Here is a 24,272-nt window from a genome sequence, read left to right as displayed (position 1 = left end):
TAAAGAGTCAATAAAATTTAAGGTTGAGATCTACGCATTTTTAGAAAACTTAATAGAGCGTGAAGCCTGATTACATTCATAACCCAGTAAAGTCATAATGTTTTCATACCCTAACAGACACAGACAGTGTTTGCACTAATATTAAAATTTTACCAGCACATGCATTTAGCAGAAAAGAAAAAATAAAAACATTTCTTACTATCATAGTCAAAATCCCAGCTGGGTTTCTGTATTGAATCACTGTCTGAAGGCGAGTTGGAGGGAGGTGGAGGTGGCAAATTTGGTGCTACACTGCAAACAGCTACAGCTTTTCGGTGACCATGTACAGAATCTGGGTTAAAAGTACTAAACTCTGGGTGCTCAGGGATAGCAGACCCCTCAAAAGAATTCCTGTCAAGGTTGTTCCTGGAGTCGCTTGGAATGCTTGGAGTGTATGAAATGGGACGAACAGGAACCTGTGGTGGGATGTCAGAATAGATGTTCTTATTCAATTTTGCATCAAAATACGGTCTTTGCAAGAAGGCTGTTGTAGCTCCCAGTTGCTTGTCTTCAGGTTCTGGCTGGTGCTTCTTCTTTCTACTAACTACTTTGCGGCAAACAACAAAAATCACAACTAACAAGAAGATTCCTGCGATGAAAACAATAATCCCAATCACTTCAGCTAAGCTAATGTTCCAAGATGTTGAAACGTATTTATTAAGAACAATGTCTGTGCAGTGCTTTCCTCCAAATCCGTGACTACAGTTGCAGTGATATGAACCATAAGTATTCTCACAAAGGGCACCATTAAGACATGGGTTTTCTATGCATTCATCAACATCAGTCAGGCACCTATCGGAAACAGAGAAGAACAATGATGTTTGGTTTACATCAGCAGTCTTTGTTGCAATCTCCTTGTTCTCAACAATTCTGGATATATGTAATATAGAGTACTGTGCATTATCAGGCAACATCTGAGATTTCAACCAGTTTGAACTGTTATGTAATGCTATTAAAACTCAGAATGTGGAACACTACCTACCTTTCTCCACGAAAGCCTGCTTCACACTCACAAACAGGTCCATCCAAACTGTCAATACATTTGCCACTGTTTTTACATGGATTGTCTTTGCAATATGGACCCAGCTGGCACCTGCAAAGCCAAAACAAACAAACCAAAGTGCATGAATGAACCATTACCTTACTGCAAGTGAGTATATAGCGTGGGATTCAGGCTGTAATATACGAGCTATCATTAACTTCAACTAACTCCAGGGGGTCTCAAGGTCTCAGTTTTAAGTAGGAAACAGATAAAAAAGGAAACAGAAACAGTGTTACATTTGTAGCCTGTTCTCTAAGGGGTTCATTGATACAAAAAAACCATACAAACATACCTTTGACCTGTGTATTGTCCTCGGCACTGGCAGATAAAATCATCACTGACCGGGATGCAAGTCCCACCATAAAGGCAGGGGTTGGAAGAACAGGGGTTGACACTTACATCGCAGTGAGTTCCCATAAACAGAGGTAAACACTTGCAGTAGTAACCTGAAATCAAATACAGTCTTTTTGAAAGACGCACATGGCTTTACTGAATTTGAGATAAAATCCTCCCTGCCCACCTACCTGTTCAAAGAAATAGAGGATGGGAAAAAATAGAAATATGTTTTTTGAAAGATGAAGGAAAGTCTAACAGTAAGGTTTATCTTGAACATGATGGATGGACAACTTTCATTTCTCTCACAAAACTCAAGTTGTCACAATTATTTCAGAATTTTTAAAGGAAGACTCTAAAGTAGGCAGTTAAGAGGACGGACCTCAGGACATGATACCGAAGATTAAATCTCCACTTTGCCAGATGGACTTTGTTTACTTCATATCCCAAGGAATTGAATTTAGAACACAGGCAGACAAGAGCCTTCCTAGCTGCTCAACAACCAACTTTCTACGGCTCTCTGGGAAAGCATGAATTATGCATAAAGTTGTTTTGTCCTTCAAAGTAGGGAAGCTGAAAAGCAGTTTTGAAAACTAAAAGCAGAAGAATATAGCACAGCTTACCTCCATTTGACAGTGCGTTGCAGATGCCTCCATTCTGACATGGGCTGCTTGAACAACCATCTGTGGTAGTCAGTAAGCATCCAGGAGTGACATCTACAGATTCTTCCATGTGTGCATAATTTCGTGGCTTGCTGTTTAGGGGCAGCTCTTGTCCATTAAGTACAACAGAGTCCATACAGCCTCTGAAACCATTGCTAACCTGAGGACTTCTACCATGTCTTGTACCTTGCTGACGAATATGACCACCAAAAAACACATGATTATCTAGGTTTAGAGTCCTAAGCGTACCAGGAGCAGTACCAGATGCAGTATGCACCCTATCCAGAACAAGTCGTGCATAGTTTCCGTCCACTTCAAGAGATACTGAATGCCACTGGCCATCATTTATCTGAATGCTCTGAACAGAGACAATCCCAGGTCCACTGCCACAATCAAATTTATATTGCAGTCTTCCATGGTGAATCTACAGAGGAAAGCCACAACATCAATAAATGGTCTGCATACTTAAAGAGTATAGAATATTGATGCCTATAAAAGTTTATGTTTGCTGAAAAGACAGGATGATGGTGGTATTCATAAAAGGCAGCTTAATAACATTGTTTTCCAAACAGTCACAGCAATTGTGATTCATTCAATATAGTTTTTAATTAAAACCTACACTTGGTACATTTTTTTCCTCTAGTAAAGAAGTCACAGATCATAATGAAAAAATTACAATACTTCAATATCTTTCATCTTATGCCTTAAGTGACTTATTTTGTATGGACTTCAGTATTATAAGCAAAAAGTTTAAAGTTGTTGCTTAAAAAAGGTTATTAGTGAAGATTTTTTGTTTTACTTTTAAAACATTAAAGAAAACAAATTCCTTTTACTCATTTACAAAATTCTGTACAAGTTTATCACCTAGATGTATAACACACCCTACCTTCAAGACAATTACCAATTATAACAATTCTACAGAGATGTTATGATTCAATCTTTTAATCTGGCACAAAAAAAAGGTAAGAAGAAAAGAGGAAATATGCACTAGGAGATTTTAGCATACCTCTAAGATACTGTAGTCTGTTCCTCGAGCATACATAACAACTGCATGAGCAGAGTAAGTTCTAAGTCTCATTGTCAGCTTCATTTCCTCTTTGTTCTCAGTTTCCATGAGACGGTATTTTACATAGCTGCTCCCAGTAAATGTCACAGCAGAGCCAGCTGGTGCTTAGCAATACAGAAAAGTGTAAAATGTATTAGCACTTGACTGGAATCAAATTTATATTTGGAAAATAATACAGGTTTTTTAGAGTTAATTCCTTACCAGGACACTGTCTAGCTTTGCTGTCTTGGCAAACACAGGTGTATTTTCCTTCCTTTGGATCTCCTAAACATTCGGTACCTTCAGGGCATGGGTTTCCTTCACACACACTATTCACCAGGGGGCACTTCCCTTCTGTAAAACAAAATCCATTATTTCTTTTCTGTTGTTGGTAATACTGTTTTGTGAAAAGGGACTCTTAAGTACAGTAGCTGAAAGTAACCCAAATAATATTCCTAACTATCAGACGTGAAAGTGAAGTAACAGATACAGGACACGACTGGCACAGATTAGACAAATGGCATATAGAGTGGCTGATGTTCATCCTTATCTTGACTACTCAATTTAATTGGTAAAAGTGGGAAAGTGGCGTTGTGGTTTAAGGTTTAAGGTTTACCATTACTATCATTCACCATAAAACCCAACATGCCGATATTAAACATGGACAGAGTGAGTTGGGGGGAGCAGGAGAAAAGCATGTCTGTATTTGAGACAGAAGAGGAACGGGCTTTAAATATTTACTTCATATGTGCAAGTTCACCCAGCAACGTTAAGTCTTGATTTTAAAAAGCAATCTTGTTTTCATCTTAGCTAAAGACAAATGATTATTCTGCTATAAATCTGTTTGCTTTTATGTAAATTAGTAAATATTAATTTCCCACATCACCCTGTCATTCCCAGCCAAGTTTGGAAGCTGTGTGGGTCGCTTCCCTAAGCAGAAACAAGGAAGTATTCAAGGAACTTTTCAAGAACTTACCTCTGTGCACACAAGACTGAAAATGGCCATCAATATAGAATAGGGAACAACAAAAAAAATTAACTTCTATCATAAAATGGAAAACATAAAAAAACATAGCCATAAAAAAAATAAAAATCCATTCCCATAAGCTTATATTATGTAAGCTCTTAAAATGAGGTAATGAAATAAGAATTACTCTTTACTCTGAAAAAAATTAGGCAAATGTTGCAGCAAGGATTACGGAACATTTTTAATCTTGTCCTGTAATGTAAATTTCCACCCGTGGATTATAGCTTTTTAAAACCAGAATAATCTTTTCAAGGATATGGTTCTCCTTACCTTTACAAAGACAAACTGCTGTTCTGTGATGTCGGGGAGTGACAAAACTCAACCTGGCTGTGCTGTGTGTTGACATGATGTTCTCATCCAGTGTTACTTTTTCTTCACAAAATTTCAAAGGACAATCTAGGCCTGCGCAGAGCTTATGAAACACATCAATTATCCGGACACCTAAAATCTCCTCTAGGTCAGGCACAGAAGAGTTTATCTTGTGGAGCAAAATTCTCGTTGGGTGGTGAGAGCTACCAGATTTTTCAATATTCAGGAGGACATCAAGATTTGAAGGAGGATCAGAAGGCTGCAAACTAACAATCTGGATGTCATTTCTCCTCACGCCCAAGATGTTTCTTAATGCTCTCTGGAAATTGCGCCAGTAATCGCCAATAAATTCTTCAGGGGACAGGTTTGCAAAGCGTATTGCAATACTGTGATTTAGTAAATCTTGTGTGATTTGTCTGATGTGTACAGTAATATCAGCTGCAGTTGTAAATTTTCCATCTGTAACAGTGACATTTAGGAGGTACTGTCCTACATCTAACCTTTTATGTGCTATTAGTTTGCCACCAGTACTGGAGACGGAGAACAAGGATTCCATTTTGGGGTCCAGACTGTATGTCAAAGTATCGTAAACATCTTGGTCGGTTGCATGAATTTTTCCAATGACACCACCTGAATACTCTTCCCCAAAGGCTGTGATAAAGATTTCTAGAGGTAGAATTGCTGGAGAGTAAATGCTTTCCTCAATAACTCTAATATCAATGTAAGTCAAAGATGACAATGGTGGTTTTCCATTATCTGCCACCTAAAGGAAAAATGAGGACAGATTGACATTTTTGCTTTATCTCAAATTCTACTGTAGATATTAGAGCTGTATTTTCTATCAAAAAAAAATTAATACTGCAAATTTAAAAAGCTTATATAAACAGGCACAGAAAAACATGTTTTCACTTCTCTGAAGATTAAAAGGCTACAGTGCTCTTATTACCTGAAAACGCCAGGAAGCTACTAACACTAGTAGCAAATACAGAGGAAATGTACAATGGCTGATTTCAGACAGCAGATGGTGCTTGAAGCTTTTTTATATCAAGCATGGAAACACTACAAACTTGAAATGAGTCATGCACTAGAAATGTACAGCATGCTTCATCACAGTTAGGAGGTGGTCTGGAAGACAAACTAAATGTGGTATGCCAAACAGTACTTCAAAAGGAAAACAATACATGCAGAAAGTTACAACTAATTATGTTGTCTTTCATGATTTTTGATCATGGAGAGGGAAAAAACCCACCTGTAGTGCTTTTTGCTTCAGACAATTAAAGTAATTATCTTTAACAGAATCAGCCTAATTCAATTTTAAAGCCTTTTTGAACACCCTGTTCTCCACCCCTTTTGGACAAAAATATACACTGTTGTTTTATGAAGATGAGACAAAAAAAGAGTAGAAAAGTGAGAAAAGAGCATTCCTTTGGGTTGACTTGCTTTCTGTTTCTCAGCTCTTGTTTCCAATCTACCTTTTTTCCTAGAGCTTTTTCCCAGTTATTGAAAGCGACACAGAAGAAATAGGTAAAGAAGAACTGGAGAGATGTGAAAGTACAGTGGGGATACACAGGGCTCAGAAGGTAGAAGATATTCTGCATTGTTCAAAAGATTTTGCAATAATTTTACGGAGACTACATGTACACTTTGAAGATCTATGCAGAGAAGCTGCTTTTGATTTTTCATACAGATTTAAGCAAAAAAGGAGTAACTCCAGGCACAAGATTATCTGTGGATGTGTACATAATCATGGCATTTCTAAAAGGTAATGCATATATCAGAAAACTACACTGTTAACTCCACTGTTAACTGTAACTACACTGTTAACTCCAAAAGACAGGCATGGCTAGAAACTTGCTCTTAGTTACTGAAACATAAATAACGAGAGAAAGAGAGGGAGAGAGAGAGAGAGCACTCAAGTTGGCAAAGTTTTGTTCTGCCTAGATTTCTGCCTGGAAACAAGACAAGGCAGGCAGTTTAGCTACAGGAGAAATGCCCAAGGGAAACAAGAAAAGGCTCAAAACAAACAGACAAGCAAAATTATAACAAATGGACAGCAAATAGGAAAGAAGAACCCCAGGAGAAATGATTTTTCAACAGTGCAGATATTTAAAAAAATTTTGATTGTAAACTAAAGACTTCAGAGTGTGGCACAAAGGACTGCATGACTCATAGCTGAAGATTTCACACACTAGTGCTGTGAGACATTTGTTAATGGATAATCTATTTCCTTTGGAGAGAGGGCAGGCAAATGTGAGTGGCATGCACATGTAAGTTGACCACTGGGGGAAAAAACCCCCAACCTTATTTCTATTAAAACCACAAAAGTAAAGTAATGCTCATATTAAGTAAAGTCTTCTGAAGGTACTGGGTGTGTAGAGGGCATATGGGAGGAGTTGTTTGTGGTTTTATTGGGGTTTTTTTCATTTGTTTGGAGTTTTTTTCTAATTAATTACATGCCCGTAATCCATTCAGAAAGCAACTAAGGTGATAGATGTCAATACTGGAAAGCAGTGAAGGTCAGCTAAAAAATGAAAAAAGGGTATCAAGAGATCATAAACAGCTATTAACTTGTGATCTGTAAGATGAAAGTGCAGAAATTAAATAGAGTGCAAACTTGAGAAAATGCTTCCTACAACCTTTGAAAAATCTTTGTTTTAAATGAACAGGGGAAGAATATTTTCCCACAAAAGTCATGACTCTGGTTTTGTGTGTATCATTGGAACTGAAGTCTTGTGATATGGAAATGCTAGTTCTAGTCTTAGATACCTTCATACTCATGTTTCATAAGATGTGACCTTTCCCAAATCTTCGCTCGCGAAGACTGGCCATACTTATAAGATAATAGCAAATAATAGCAGTGTTTCCATTGAAAAAAAGGTAGCATAGTGTGAAATGACAAATGGCAATTAAAAGATGGTGACATCCTTCCAGAATCCAGTCGGGAAACTTGTAAATCAACAGATTAGACAAGTGCAAAATACTGAGATGGAATAGTACAGCACACAAAAAACGCACATTAGTACAGTCTGCTCCAATGATTTACAGTCTCTGAGAAGTCTTTGTTCTAAATGAGTACACTTGTTTTAAGACACTTTTTTAGCTACTGGATGCCATTAAAATAGCCCTTATTCGTTCCTTAATAAAAAGGCACTTTTCAAGTGCTGTGCTAAAGACAAGATAGCTGAAGTACTGACAGGCTGTTTGCAAGCAGCCTAGAGTCCAGGAAGTAGCTTAGAAATGAAAGAATTGCATGATTCCACTCAGAGGAAGATGTTAGATAGGCATCTCACATTTAAGAAAAGCCAGGAACATTAGGAAGGGCCAAAGGTGCAGTTAAATCATGAAAAGTGACAAAGTCAGTGAAACAGTCTACATAGAACAGGCATAACTGCCTATGAGTGCATTTATAAGGATATGTTTTAGAGGCAAAATAAATAGAAATTAGTTACTGCTTAGAGAAGATTTGAAATGAAACATATGAATCTTGTTCTACACTAATTCCACATATAGGAATAACATTGCTGGTTCTTCTTCCATAAACAAAAAGGTGCCTTTGAGGGAATAGGCATATCACTACCGAGGAAAAAATGGCTAACAGAGGAATGATACACCTGCCCTCTTTTCCATCTCAGCTCTTAAACTTTAAATGAAACTATATCAATTCTTATACCGATGGCTCCAGGTAACATATTTTAGTGACTCAACCAGCAAATTACAGTATCTGTGGGAATTTCTTCTTCTTTCCCCAAAGAAAACAGACTATGTATAAATATGTCACAATTATCCCAATGTGGACAGAATTCAGTATACACTGTTGCTTTAAAACCCTGCAAGTGCATGTTTACTCAGAAATTATCTGCAATAGTATGTATAAGAATAATTTGGAGATTGAAAGAAATTCTTCATGTAAAAATAAAGGTAAGAATTTTTATTAAAATATGATTCTGGAAATGAAGTTTAAGAATTAAGACTAGCTATTTTTAGCCTGCCAATTTTAAGTCCTCTGTTCACAGCTGCTTAACTTATAACTGAATTAAAAAGATTAAAAAATTGGTTTGAACTTTTCTTACACTAGGTTACAAAAAGTATTTGAGAGAACTTTGCTAGGTTAATGTAACCTTGTACATGGTCTGGTCTTTTTGCACAACAGTGGCAAATGTAGTACATAGTATATATAGCATTTCAGGTAATTTTTGGGGGTTTATGCTGTGTTTTCCACTGCAAGATCCTTAGATCTCAAACTACTGCACTGCAAGTTTCAATGCTATGACAAAGGTGCACTGACTTGCTTTTCCAAACTTAAAAAAACATGTTTTCAATTGCCATTGGAAAAAGAATGTGGCACTACAGAAAAATTTTTCAGTACTGTTATACTGTGCAACTTTCAATATCCCTGTTTCTGTCATGAGTGTAGTCCAGCACACAGTTTCCAGGGTCAAAGCGACAGTGGCAAGAGGAATTCTGCAGTCAATAGTGGGTGGCTGTAGGGATCTATTCCCTGCTGGCTTTTCCAGCATCTGAATCCCAGAAGGCAGAGGGCTTATCAAGATCACTTACTCAGTTAATATTTTACTTACAACTTACTCCTAACTGTTAGTTTAATTAAACTTCCTGTGTAGATTTCCATTTAAACCAACAAACTTTGTCTCTGAAGAAGTTACCTCAAGGGATATGCCTCAAATGACTACTTGGCATGTCAGCATCTTGGAACAGAAAGACAAGTAGTGGACTGGGAACGAGTGGGAAAAGTTTACTAAACGCTTACAACGCAAAACAGCTAGAGGAGGCACATCCTACCTTAACATGAAGTAAATAGTGATCCCTCACTTTGCGATTCAGTGTAGCACTTGTGGTCAGAATTCCCTGCTGGTTAATCTGAAAAGTGTTCTCTTCATTTCCACTCAGGATGGTAAAGAGAAACGGAGGGCCGTTGTGAGAAGAATCCTTGTCTGTCACCACTAGTTGCAGCACACTAAATCCAATAGGCTTATTTTCCTATAAATACATAATACACATTGCTTTTGTTAAATTGAGGCTATAGTCTGACGCTGATTTCTTCTTTATAACAGAAAAAAACCCCAAATTATTGTCAAACCAGTTAATTGGTATTACGAGAAATCAGAATGACCACATTGTTTAAGAAAAACTACTACCCTCTGAGATTAAAATAAAAAACAGTAAAAGGAGAAAGGCAGTACATTTTTAAACTTCGTATTATATTTTTAAAGGTAGTTCAGCCTTGATACTTTACATTTCCCACTTCTGGTCTGAATTAATATTACTGTACCCTAATTATCAAGTCATCAAAGATTTCAAATTTAGCTAAAACACCTGTTAAGAATAATCCAATGCCTTTGCTGAGAGGATTAAAAAAATACACTCCTCCATCTGACCCCTTGTGCCCCTAATTAGTGTTCTGACTATAATTGAGGCTGCTATAGCCACAGTCCAACTAAAATATGAATTCCCGGCTTTAAAATTTGCATCATAAAACCCCTTCAAGTTTTCATCATGTGGAGGCCTGAGGTTTCACAGACACTTATCACAGGCTTATCATATATCTTACACACACATACAACCTTATCTAACACTTTTAACACCTTTTCCAGAATACTCATGCTATACAGTATTGACTAGATTTTTAAATATAATACATATTTTAAAAGCAAAAAAAAGTAGAGACATTATTTTGAAGTACAACAATAACAAATTGCTATCCTTTCACAGTTGTCAAAGCTTCTAATGACAAGCATACTCTTTGTTCCTGAAAGAATAAGTCAATTTAGTTATCAGACATTGCAGCTGAAGCTTTTTTCCCCTTTCATCAAAACAGACAAGGGCTACTATTTTAAAATACAAATATTTACATTTGGACATCTAAAGCAATTTGATTTTATTAATAGCTAAGCACACTTCTAACTGTGTCCAAATATATCCATCTTCGATATATTAGGAAATGCACACCAGCATTCTTGGGTAACTCCTTAAGCTTCTTCTGTGCTACCTTCATACTAGGACAGGCTTATATGACTGAACTATAAAACAAGAGGTCATCCTTTTAAAATGAGTAAGGGAAATATTACAAAGACTGGCTACATAATCTGCAGTTTTAGGAGATACATTAATTAACATTTACTTCAAGGAAGACTAAATGGGGAAAAGAAAATCCCTTTGACAGCACATAAACACACAAATCTTGAGGGGTTTATGTTGTTTTGGGTTGGTTTTCTTTTGTTTTGTTTTGGGTTTTTTGGTTGGTTGGTTGGTTTTTTGTTGTTGTTGTTAGTTTGTTTTTTAAAGCAAGATCCAGGACATCTTACTTGCTACTCTATGTATACTGGATAGAAATTAATCACTTTGTCTTATTTCAGAAAGCTACCTTTACAGATCATGTACATCATCTCAAACAGAACCGGTATGTTAGGATGACACAGTGCACCAGATAACATTGCCTGATCCTCACTGATCTATTGTACTAGACCAGGCACCAGCAACAGCAAAAGGACCCAAGGGATTGAGCTCATTTACAGTAGATAAAGGTCTTAATACAATTCCTTTGTTGCCTTTCATTTATTCTCTATTGAATTCACGAAGACAAGAAGTACAGACACTGCCCCTCACTGTCTTTGCTTTAGTAGAGTTTTTTGAATCAGACAAGTACACGCCAGACACTTGAGAATCTGGCCCACTGCTACCCTCCTAAGATGCAAAATTAGTCAAAGGATTGGTATGCAGCATTATGCAATACTACTCCTGTTCTAAATGCTTCTGATCCCAGAGAAAGCCAACAGAAATTGTCTTAACCTATGTGCCATGGTGCACAACATTAGCTTCACAGTAATAGGTATCTAAAAGATCTTTTTGTAAGAAGTAACTCTTAAGATTAAAAAGAAATAGTGAAATAATTATGTATTTTAACGTCCCTGTATGACGCTAAGAATGTTATAAACATAAATACTATGTATAATATGTACATATACAAGGAATATGAAAAAGAACCCAGAAAGGTTGTAGTCTCCCTCACTGGGGATTCAAGAACATCTGGATGCAATTCTCTGCAGTGTGCTCTAGGATGGCCCTGATTGAGCAGGGAGGTTGGACCACATGACCCACTGGTCCTTTCCAACCTGACCCACTCTGTGATTCTGTGAACTTGCAATGCAAGTTTCTAAATAATCTGCACAATAGGAACTTTGTAACCCTTAACACTTATTTGGTAAGCAGTCTCACTGGCGACCTTAAATAATTAAAAATACAGAAAAATAGAACTGAAGCATTAGATTTATTGTATCTTGCAACATCTTTCAAGTCACAATAGTTCAATAATATTATTGATTTGACTACTTCATTATCTGTATTTACCTGGATGATAACACTATAGTTTCCTTTTGAGAATACTGGAGGATTATCATTTACATCAGAAACATCAATATTAACTGTGGTTGTATTAAGTCTAGGTGGACTTCCATTATCTGAAGCTTGAACTGTCAAGGTATATCCTGATATCTAAAAAACAATTAAAAAAAAATTCAAACATTCACTAAAGAGAAAAACATAACAAACTCAGCTTTTGTTTTATATCGTTAAATTAATCTCAACAGCTCAAAAAGCATGAACAATTTACCTTTTCTCTGTCTAGAAGCTTAGTCACTTTTATTTCACCCCTGGTAGGGTCAATTGTAAAAGGATTTCCTTGATTGCCATCTATAATTGTGTAGTGAATGCGGTTGTTAGAAGATCCATCAGCATCATCTGCCATAACCTAAGGGACATTACAGTTTCATTTAAAAGAGGTTGAAATAGACTCTAGCATCTTTCAGGTGAACTCATCCTGAAGATGAGCTGTTTTGGTCTAACACATTTCATAGTTTTAAGAGAAATGTCATCCAAATAGAACATACCAACATCACTTAATTTCCTGAATTTCTTCTGAAAATGAAGTCATATTCTCATGAGGAGAACATAAATATATCACAAAACATCCTGTACTTTCCCACAGCATCTGAAGTCCCTGGTTCTGAAACTTTTTCAAAGTAAATTTTCAGTTCACTCAGTGGCAAACATCTATTCATTTATGTTCACCTTCAAATCAACACTTATTCCTTTAAGATGGAAGCACGATCATCATGACAGAGTATTTTTCAAAAAAACAATACGTACTGTAATAACTGATTGTTCAAGCACAGCGTCTTCACTGATTACTGCAGTGTAAGTGTCTTGGCTAAACACTGGAGTGTTGTCATTGATATCCGTGACATTAATATTCACTGTTACAACATCACTTAATGAAGGCGTGCCTCCATCTGTAGCTTCCACTGTCAAGTAGTACTCATGAGAACTTTCATAATCCAAGCTCTCAATGATAAAAATAGCTCCTAGGGAAGAAGAAGACAAAGAAAGCCTCACACAAACTCTGCTATTGCTGTAGTATTATGTATTGCAACTTTTTATTTTGACCTGACAAATACTCCGTTTTTTCAGGGCTTGGATTTGTCACTGTAAAGCTGGAGCTACACAGTGAAATGATCACACTTTACATGTGTAAGTAAAAAGATAAGAAGTTCCTGCCATTACCACAAAAGACTCACACTTTAAAAACACCTGGCTTACATTTTGTAATGTGAGTTTTTAACTGACTAGTTAAGATAGTGCAGTCCCTAACATACACATTGATTTGCTTCTGGAAGAGTTTTTCTGGAACTTTTTTCCTACTTTCAAATATATGAAGTTTATCTGGCAAAGTACTTCTGTACTATAGTACCAGCAAGCACACTGAAAAAAGCAGCTGGAAGAATTATAATTTCAATTACAGTAATACAATTAACTACTAAGAACTTCTGGGTAAAAATCTTATTAAAAACAAACAAACAAACAAACAAACAAACCCAACGAACTTTACCAGAAATTAGCTGTAGAAAAATAATTGTATAAGAAAACAAAACTAGAACTGAGGCGTATATTGATTTTTAACAAAGAATTGTCATTAATAAGCAAAAATTCTCTACAGAACCTAAATAGTTTCTGAGATTAAATCTAACTATCATGCAAGCCTAAAATCTCTACTGTCATAGAGTATGGGTATATGGTTGAACAGAATATTCCAACCTCTTTAATTCTGTTTCAAACTTCTTTAAGATTACTGTCTTTGTGGACCAATGACTAGTTTTCCCAATCAATTAAATTTCTGATCACTCTTTTACCAAGTCTGGCCATTCATTCTGATTATATGATTATATTTTCTTTTGTGAAAAGACTATTATACTTCTATCACTACAGATCTGTGTCTTTTCACCCTCTCTGCCCCCAGAGTGGGGGGTATTCCAGTTAGGAAACCCTTACTCTTGCCAGATATATGAATCTTATCCAAGCAGCAAAAAATCAAGTTCCTATTCTACATTCTATGGTACTCCTCTAGTAAGCATACTGGCAAAATGGTGAAAAGACAGTAGCAGCGACTTTACAGCCAGGATGATGCACACAAATTATACATAACCTATTTGGTTGAACTAATGCAGAACACAGTATTGTGCTTGATTAGCCTAAAATATATTCACAGTTGTAATGTTACCTGTTGTTGAATCGATGCTGAATTTTCCGTGTTCATTCCCACTGACTATCGAGTATGTAATTTCAGCATTGGCTTCAATGTCCCTGCTTGCAGCGTAAATCTGGAGAACTTCAGTTCCAACCAAAATGTCCTCTGATACACTTGCACTATATTCCCTATGCTCAAATACGGGTGGATTATCATTTATATCCAAAACAGAAACTATAAGACTACTTGTTGAAGATAGTCTTCTAGGTAAACCTTCATCTGTAGCCTTTAAAGTTAGCACGTACACAGCCTGTAATTCCCGATCCAAAGGCTTCTCCAAATGAATGATTCCAGAGAATTCATCAATAGAGAACTGCCCCTCTGCAGAGTTCACCAGTGAATAAAGGATTTTACGGTTCAACCCTGCATTTTGAAAACAATTTTCAAGTACAAAGCAGCAGTTAAAATATACCAGCATAATAATTGTTCTGATAGCTATAGAAATAAAAACATGCGTGCTAAATATTATCATTCATGTTAAAAATAAATTTTAGCAAGAGTTAAAGGCTCTCGTGAAGGGCAGAATAATTCCCCCCCCAAAAAAATTAAGCTAACACTTCATTGCACTGATTTTCTGTCATGGAGAAAATATGAAGCATGGTTATGCTTCAGTCACAGTACTAGCTACTATGAAACAATTATTAATATAAATCTAATTATAACTTAGAACAACAGCATCTGCTTAGCAGGCTTGAAATAACAGAGGAGGATATGGGAGAGTTAGGTTGCATCAAATAACTAGACTCAATACCAGTAAGTTTATCTAAGAACCATGCCCCAAAATTACCAGGAACATAATTTCTGGCAACCTTTCTGTATAAAACAAACAAACAAGCAAATTATAGGTTCTGGGACAAAGTATTTCAGTCCTCCTGAAAGCCTCAAAGACTAGTAAAGTGTGAAAACATCTGCCTGTTACCTTCCAAATGAGCAACGTAGCTTTATCATAGCTCAAAGCAAGTCGGTTGTTTCATAGGACTGAGGCAACTATTCATTAATATCACTTGATTAATAAACTGATGATATATGGAAGTCATACACTGGTAAAAATATTTTATGCTGTTGTATTCCTTACAAGAAAGCCTATGAACAAACTCTTTATAATGTCGTTTTCAGTTCATGTTCACTTAAATATTTGTAACTGAACAATGAAGATAAAGAGACAGCAAAAACCTTAACACAGAAAGCTATAACTGACCAGGGTTCTCTTTATGGTATGATTGTCAATGGTTAGCCAGAGAAGCACACACTGAAAAATCTAAGAATGCATATTTACATGAACAGACTTGATAGTCCTTTTACTTACATCAGGAGAAAAAGGATGAACCTAATCCATCATAATATTAATATATTACCACGCTAAAAATATCTTAAATTTTGTCTCTCTCCCCTCTCCTCTTTTTTGCAGACACACAAAAGGGATGTCTTCCAAGCTACTCACACATGGAAGTCAGGTATTACATGATTTAGTAGACCTAAATATATCTTTCAGGAGTCTAATTCTGAGTGGTATTGAACATCTGTCAGTTCTACTGAAATACTTGACACATCTCAGGATAAGACTAAACATTACTATAACTTTGAGACCATGACAAAAGTATCGGTCAAAGAATGCATACCTGCATCTGCATCTGTTGCCTGCACTCTTGTCAAAAGGGTTTTAGGCTCTGTGTTTTCAAATACTGTAATGGAGTACGTATCAGTTGTAAACTCTGGGGCATTATCATTCACATCTTCCAGAGTCAGAATAATATTAGCTTGGCAGAATCTTCCTCCTCCATCTGTGGCTTTAACTAGAAGATGATAAACCTCTTGCTGCTCACGATCAAGTGCCATTAATGTTTTCAGTTCACCTATAAACAGAAAAACACATGTAAGTTGAAGTAAGTTGCAAGACTTCAAGTATCTCTAACATGTTTTTCCCTACAATCAGAAAAACGAAACAACAATTTTCTTCTTTACAGTAATTTCATCAGTGCCTAAGTCAACAGCTGTACTGCACTAATGAGCTCCACTTTGGTCAAAGCATGTAAGAGCTTTTCAACTTGAAAAGATTAAACACTAAAATTCTCTTTTTTCTTTATCCCCAATGCTGCTCTTGAAACAAAAATTAGCTAAAGTAAAACTATCTGATGGTGCAAAAAGAGAAAAATGTGTACGCACACACAAATCCATATGTATTTGTGCAACGACAATGAAAATATTAAAACTCTGTCTTTAAAAAAGTGCAAGGTTAAATCCATGCCTGGTTTTTCTGGGTTATTTAGTTGTATTCCTTCCACAGCTATTGATGTTTCCTCCTATGACATTCACTGAATAAACAGAGCTATTCACACTATCAGATGTAACCTGCTACTACAGACAAACATGTAGAAGTCTTAACACATACTTTCTTTCCAAAGTGACAGAAAAAAATGAGAAGCACTACGTGTAGTCATTGTCTCCTTTTAACCAATTCAAAAAAGTATTATGAAATACTGTTTAAGAGTATTCTAGCCCTATTAATTCTGAATTTATGTAACACTATACTAGCACATCACACAAGTGACATTTAAAGTAAAAAAAAATACCAAACCCACAAAGTAAGGTCCTTCTCTTTATTTTGTCACTGAAGTATTCTAATCTCTGTATTTCCATTACATGTTTGTATTTATCTTATTTCATTTTTTCTATATTGTTTACTACTCCCTTCTTACTGCTTGTCTCCTGCAGCCCGCACAGTACAGGATTTTGGCATTAGCTGTGACCTATACTATAATCCAGAACACACAAATGCCATGAAAACCAAAATCAAGCAAGTTAAAAGTTAATTTTACTTATATAATGCTTCCAATAAAACTGGAGGTGCTTTTGGTGTTTACTATGAAAAGAAAATTTGTTGCTCCTCAAATTTAATATATCTCATCCCATTTAATATACCAAAACAATTGATGGCAAAGATATTTTCAGTAATAAACCATTATTACTACTACTGCTACAATGAATATAAAAAGAACAAATTTTATAGCCTACTTTTACTCCAGTCACTTCAGCATGGAAATTTCTGGCTTCGAGGCAATTACCCTGTTTACTCTTTAGTTTCCCATCTATTAAAATACTTGCCTTTTGCTTGACTTCTATTCAATATGTTATTAGTATTTGTGTAGTAGAAACTCACATTTTAAACAGTTGTACAATAAAGCAACTCTTAGTAGAAAGTTTAAGTACTGACATTTATGTATGTCTTACTGTAATAGTAAAACATTTTATAAAATGAGGTGATGACTGGCATCTCGTATAGTGTATAAAGTATTATTACCTGTGTCTGGAGTGAGTCTGAATTTTTCTGCTCCTGTGCCATGCAGTGTGTAAGTAATTTCTGCATTGGAACGAATATCTGCATCTGTAGCAGATACCTGCATTATCAGTTTGCCAGGAAGGGCATCCTCAGGAACGGAATCAGTGTACAAAGTCTGCAAGATTTAAAGTTACATTGAAAGATTAAACACATGCAGCAAGCAGAGCTTGGAAAGGTGAGGGGAAGAAGGAATGACAGAGGAAATAATATTCTGTTAAAATGTTTGGTAACATATGAAGTGAACCAGAGGATGAAATAGCTGAAAATTAAAAGAACTTATGATTTTCTAATTAATTAATTCCCATTTATTATATTATTCAGAAAGGTATTTAATACTGCAACTAGAGGGACTCTTGAACATCACTGCATTGCTAAGAACTCTAAACACTTGTAAATGATTAACTAATAATCAAATGCATTCTCAAAATAGGAGTTATAAATTTTTCTTAATTTCATTTTTTCCTCTTTTGGTGGATCATCTTTTCTAGGCCTGTCTCAATCTGCAAGAAATTGATATCTACCTTTCTTGTAGTGACACAAAAGCTTCTGGATAAAATAAAAAAATAGGAAAAAGGATTTAGAATTTAAAGGCACTAAGCACCCCTGCAGCTCAACCATCTCATGAATGTATGTTAAATTAGAAGTACTGAATCTTATAACACCAATATTAACACAGGGAAAAAGAAATAAAAAAAGCTAAAACCCCTGACTTGGCAGTCTGTATATAACCAACATAAACATCAACTAAGAAAAGAAACATAATGTTCGTTCTATACTTGCCCTTCCTAGTCCAAGGTAAGATTTCCACCTGGTAATATCAAATATGTGTTCGACTATGAAAAGTCCAAATGTGCTAAAGCAAACAAGCAAACAAACACAAAAAAAAACAAACCAAAAAGCTAGGTTCCCTCATAAGGCAATTATACATCTTGCAAGGGCTACCTTTCTGGATTTTTCCATTTCTAATTTTTCATGTCCGTTTTTGCAGACTATCAAATCTGGTAAGATAGACAGCTTTGAAACAAGAAAATATTTATGGATTACAGATTTTTGGTGCTGCTGAATGCAACTGCAAGATAATCTTCCAGTTTTTTCAACTCTTATCACAGGAAATACACACATGTATCAACTAAGTGATGTTATACAGCCTTCTTTGAGACCTTGCTTCTTTCATAAAATAAAGCATATAAACTATCATGGTTGCAGCTTAAAACAATTCCTTTTGGAAAAGCATGCATTAACACAGAAGAAATGTACTACAATTATCTTTATATTCTTCAAATACCCATTGAGTGTCAAAATTCCATCAATGAGTTGTCTTTGGATATTTAAAAAACGTGTCCATGAAGTATCTTTTTTTTGACGGCATTCTATCTTAATAGTTAAACTTTTTGTTACTGGTTTAAAAGGAATAGCTATTTGTCAGTCTCCTGAGAAGCAATTTCAGTGGAAATGTAGATTTTATGTATGAAAACAGTTGGACACAGAAGGCAAGACTCTGCCTACCTTTTCACAAACAGGGCTATTATCATTAGCATCAAGGACTTTAACCTCCACCACAGCTTTTGTTGCAAAGGTCCCATCAGTAGCTGTAATATTTAGAAGATAATTATCCTTTTCTTCCCTGTCCAGAGGCTTTTTCACATAGACCTTCCATTCATTCTGTATATTTTCAATAGCAAACTGTCCCAAAGGATCACCTCCTGAAATATGAAAAGAAATATTTATTGCTACTGTAACGTTATCAAAATTAAGGTATAGTCAAAAAGAAAAAAAAGTAAATGCAAATAAGCACCCACTCTCTATGGCTTTACAAGAGAAATAGCTTCATTTCCCAGATAAAAATTGTCAGTAGATGCTCATACAGCAAATTTAACTATGGTCAACAGAATCCATAAAAATCAATATAGAAATTCATGTAGCATTATAGAAAACATTATATCAAAACATATGCTAAGTAAAAACAATAAAATACTCCATTGGAAATTAATAGCCTATTATTTTGTGAAAATTCTTTCATTTGTTCTTTAACTACATCACTAGTCTAAGTACATTTTTAAAATAAAATTTGAGATATAAGCAAACAGTAAACATAGGAAAGCATTTTAAGCAAGGCATACATGAAACAAAGCTGAGATCTGCTTTCTAAACGTAATTTTTCCACTGAAGTTTTTAATATGCGTACTAAGACACAGATTCTCCCTTTGCAGCTCTATGGTTTCAAACACTTGCAAATCATTTCAAAGACTAAGTTATATCGCACATCATTCCAAGACCACTTCAATGATTTTTCTGACATTACCCCAAAAGATTTACCTGTAATGTAATAAAAGACTTGTCTATTGGTTTCTTCTGTGTCAGCGTCAGTTGTACTCAGTATGGCAATTACCCCACCAGGAGGGTCATCCTCACTGACTGTTCCTTTATATATCTCTGCAGTAAATCGTGGAGGATTGTCATTCACATCTGTAACAGTAACTTCAACTACAGCCATAGAAGACAGTTGAATTTTTTCACCCCGGTCAGATGCAACCACTGTGATTTTGTATTTGTCTCGTATCTCATGATCGAGTTCTTTAAGAGTGGTAATCCAGCCAGTCTCCATGTTTATGGCAAAAGACTCTATAATGTCTACCTCTTGAGAAGGATCCAAGCTGTAAGTAACCTGCCCATTGAGTCCTGAATCTAAGTCAGTTCCTTTAACCTGTATGACTCTTGTTCCAGCTGGTGCGTTTTCTACGATGAATGCTTCATATGGATTGGACTCCAAAATGGGTTTGTTATCATTTGCATCTTTTATCTGAATGCTTACCTCTACTGAGGAAACAACATTATAATCTTCATTTGGATACTGTGCTCGAACTGAGAACTGGTACCATTTAGTTGTTTCATGATCAAGATTCTTCTCAAGTTTCAACTCTCCGGTCCGTCGGTCAATCACAAAAAAGTCATCTCTGTTGCTTTCAGGAGTGTTCCCTTTAATCAGACTATATACTAAAGTCTGATTATGCTCTGCTTTGATAACATCTATCACAGTCCCAATTGGAATGTCTTCAGAAACTGCATAAGAATAAAATGGTTCTGAAAATTTTGGAGGAGGCACTTCTGGTGGGAGTACTCTAGCATAGACAGGAACAACTGACTCTCTCTGGGGGGATCCACCATCAATTGCTCTAACAAGGAAAGTAAGAAACTCATTTTCCAAACCAATTAAGCTTTCTTTTGTAGTAATTATACCAGACAATGAATCGATTTCTAAATTCTCCCTTACATTTTCAGACTCTGCTTCAATACTGTATGTGATGTCTGCATTTGTACCCTCATCAGCATCAGATGCCCAGACTTTAATGACAGAAGTACCTCGTGGAACATCAGATCCAATATTTACTTTATACTCTGTGGCTCGGAATTGAGGAGCATTATCATTGTCATCTGTAAGTATTACGTTAACAGTACAGAAAGCAACTTTTCCTCCTGAATCTTTGGCCATTAAACTAATGGCAATTACTTTTTCCGCTTGTGTTTCACGGTCAAGTTTTTCAGAGGTAAATATCTGCCCTCTCTCATTTGTATAAAATCTGTCTTTGGCAAAGTCATTCACAATGTGGTAAGTGATGTGGCCATATGTACCAGAATCTTCATCTGTTGCTTTAACTTCAGTCACCAAAGTATGCAATGGAGCATTTTCAGCTAGTTCAACCTCATATTCATTCTGGTTGAAAACAGGACTGTGCATATTGGCACTGGTTACAGTTATATGGACTTGGGCTGAGCTTCTGAAGACCCCATCAGAAACAGACGCATTGAGATTATAATGTGACTTTAGTGTCTGCCTGCGTAGGTTTGAGATGGTGATAATGCCAGTTTTACTATTAATTACAAAATTCTTCTCATCGTTGCCTGTCAGAATGGAGTACTCCAGCTTGTCAACATCTGAACTATCTGCATCTGAGGCTTGCACACATGTCACAAAATGCCCTCGAGGAGCCAGTTCACTAATTTTAGCTTCATAAACCAATTGGCTAAAAAGAGGGGGGTTATCATTGAGATCGATTACATCAACAGTTACAATGACATCAGAACTCAAGGGCAGCATGCCACCATCTATGGCCCTTATTAGTAACTTGTGTTGTTTGAGTTGTTCATAGTCCAAAGTTCTTGCTGTAAGAATGAGTCCAGTGCTGCTGTCTATGTGAAAGTAGTCGTGACTTTCACTGTTATCCTCAACCAAGTGATAGGAAATCCCCCTATTGTTTCCAGAATCGGCGTCCGTAGCGCTCACTTTTACAACAGATGTTCCAACAACAGATGCTTCAGAAAGTGCTGCAGTGTAAGACTGCTCCGTAAACACAGGAGGGTTATCATTGATGTCTTCCAGTATTATGTCTACAAACACATCAGCATGTGCCCCAGTTAGGGAGTCTGTTGCTCGAACACTCAGTTTATAGGCTGGATGAGACTCAAAATCAAGTGGGGCAACAACATTTATAACTCCAGTGTTGAAGTTGATAGTGAACTGACTGAAAGGATCTCCACCTGTGATGCTGTAAAACACCTTAAGTCCTTCTGGGCTGTTCGCTTGTACATGTACCACAGGACTATGGAGCTGAATGTTTTCTGGTATCTCTGCACTGTAGAAAGGCTTTTCAAACACTGGCATAGCTTTACTCATAACTGTAATTGGGACTATAACTTCAGCAGAGAAAGCAGGCTCTCCTCCATCTTTTGCCACTACTGTGACCAGATACTCTTTATTTAGTGTGTCTGGTTCAAACTTCTTCTTCAGTGAGATTTCACCAGCAGGATCAATTTGGAAATGTTCATGATGTTCTTTGAGATAGTAATGCACCTCTCCATTTCTGCCTGTATCTTTATCTACTGCAGTGACACGTTGAATAACATGGCCTGTTTCAGAATCTACTTTAACAACAGCATAATACGGAAGATTGACAAAAAATGGAGCGTTATCATTTACATCTTCCACTGTGACTTTAACTACAATGTGTGCAACAACTGATGGTTTATTTTCCCCTGTCACTTCTATGACCACATCAAAAGATTCTTGCTGTTCACGATCAAATGGTATTCCTGTTGTTGAAAGGACTCCTGAAGTTGGGCTTACTTTAAATCTGCTGTCTGGATTTAGAATATGGTAAAACAAAGGCTCATTTATTTGATTCCCTATAGCAGTAACAACAGCTATTGTTTTTGCCTGTGTGGAATTCTCCTGCACTGTTGCAGAGTAAGAACTCTGTGTGAACTTCAGCTGGCTTGCTTTGCTTTCTTTCACATTAATTTTTACAGATGCAGTGCTTGCAAATCTGCCATCAGATGCTCTCACTGTTAATTCGTATCTGCTTCTTAACTGAGTTGTATTTTGTACTGTTATATCTCCAGTCTTAGGGTTTATTGAAAATTTTTCTCCAATGTTGCCTTCAATAATGGAATAAATTAATTGTGAAAAAATGCCCGAATCAGCATCAGTGGCATTTACACTGATGACTTTCACGCCTTTATAGGTTGGAACCAGAATGGATGTCTCATATAACTCTCTCGAAAACACAGGAGGGCAATCATTGATGTCAATTACATAAATAGTAACATTAGCTGCATATTCTGCATATAGACGTGGTGTCCCCATATCATGTACTTGCACTGAGAAGTGGAAAATATTTGTCTCCTCATAGTCCAGACTCATTACTGTCCGAATGGCACCAGTGCTGGAATCAATGGCAAAATACTTGCGGACAGATGGTTCAACAATTTGATAAACAAGCAAAGCATTAGATTCTTTATCAGCATCTGTAGCTTGAATTACTAATGGGATATTCTTGTCAGTCAGAACTACACTGTTAATTGAAGCTGATTCACTGATGAGTCCTGTATATTCAACTTGCATAAAAATTGGTGCATTGTCATTCTCATCCTGAAGATGTATCAAAACTGTTGCATTAGTGGACAAGCCAGCCATGTTTGTTCCTTGCACAGTTAGAGTGTAAAAAGGCAAAGTTTCAAAATCAAGTATCTTCTGAGAAACAATGACACCTGAGTTCGGGTTGATAGCAAAGGCATCATCTGTATTACCATCTTTTATTTCATAAACTACAGAAGACTGACTGTATGCTGTAACCATTCCAACAAAACTACCAATGCTGGCACTTTCACTGATTTCTGTAGAATATTCTTTGGCTGTAAATTTTGGAGAGGCGTTATCAGAAATCGTAACAAAGATGTGCACAGAGGTTACTTCACTCATTGGAGGATCTCCTCTGTCTGTAGCTTTTACCATCAGGTTGTATTCTTCCTGGTTACTACGATCTAATTCCTTTGCAATTTTAATCATGCCGAAAATGGGATCAATAAGGAAGGAATTTCCAATATTCCCTGTGAAGAAAGAGAAAAGTAATTAAGAAAGAGGTGTACAGAATTTAAAGGATGACTGTTTATTTAGCTCTATAGCTCAAAGAGACATAGATAGAACATAGAGTTTTTTGGACAAACATTTGTTAGCCTCTCTGGAAAGTTTTCTGTAATTGAGAGTTAGCAGTAATTCTAAGTTTACTTGTGGAAATATTGCATAAAATATAGTTAGCAAAGCCTTGAAAATAAATGCTAAAATTTTGGTTTAGCTAACTTAAGTATCTACTGTAGCTGAAAGAAACTTCCATTCAGAAGTTAACATCAGTGGAATAAAAGTTACATTTTATAATCTAAAACTATACTGTTTTGAAAAAAAAAAAAAAAAAGAAGAGTTTTAATGAATAAACACTTGTGAATTTTAATTGTTTATGCAAGTATTGTTTAAATCACTACTTCAAAAATAATCTTATTGAATTGGACCGATAGTTATCTCTAAACTTCCTATTGATACACAGCCAACTTA

The 24,272-nt window shown here is 36.1% G+C and overlaps 1 protein-coding gene across 9 annotated transcripts in view; it reads right to left on the bottom strand.

Annotated features, from left to right (window-relative positions):
• FAT1 (FAT atypical cadherin 1) overlaps positions 1-24,272 on the bottom strand; it is a 110,762-nt gene that overhangs the window by 11,133 nt on the left and 75,357 nt on the right. For all 9 annotated transcript variants that reach the window (XR_005566255.1, XM_027735382.2, XM_039388696.1 and 6 more), the window contains 16 exons: positions 19,706-23,773; positions 18,896-19,092; positions 17,351-17,504; positions 15,672-15,905; positions 14,026-14,415; positions 12,618-12,832; positions 12,082-12,219; positions 11,820-11,963; positions 9,255-9,452; positions 4,419-5,220; positions 3,344-3,475; positions 3,083-3,246; positions 2,038-2,500; positions 1,374-1,527; positions 1,022-1,132; positions 200-831 (listed from right to left, as the gene is read on the bottom strand). Coding sequence is in view for 8 of the 9 variants with exons in the window: in XM_027735382.2 (XP_027591183.2) it covers positions 200-831; positions 1,022-1,132; positions 1,374-1,527; positions 2,038-2,500; positions 3,083-3,246; positions 3,344-3,475; positions 4,419-5,220; positions 9,255-9,452; positions 11,820-11,963; positions 12,082-12,219; positions 12,618-12,832; positions 14,026-14,415; positions 15,672-15,905; positions 17,351-17,504; positions 18,896-19,092; positions 19,706-23,773 (8,196 nt within the window). In the remaining variant the exon portion in view is untranslated. The remainder of the gene's footprint in view (positions 1-199; positions 832-1,021; positions 1,133-1,373; positions 1,528-2,037; positions 2,501-3,082; positions 3,247-3,343; positions 3,476-4,418; positions 5,221-9,254; positions 9,453-11,819; positions 11,964-12,081; positions 12,220-12,617; positions 12,833-14,025; positions 14,416-15,671; positions 15,906-17,350; positions 17,505-18,895; positions 19,093-19,705; positions 23,774-24,272) is intronic.

Source organism: Pipra filicauda, unplaced genomic scaffold, assembly GCF_003945595.2.
Source record: "Pipra filicauda isolate LSUMZ 115617 unplaced genomic scaffold, ASM394559v2 scaffold67_size6003252_pilon, whole genome shotgun sequence".
Lineage (NCBI taxonomy): Eukaryota > Metazoa > Chordata > Aves > Passeriformes > Pipridae > Pipra > Pipra filicauda.
Note: the sequence above shows the minus strand (reverse complement) of the source record. Positions and strands in the feature narration are given on the sequence as shown.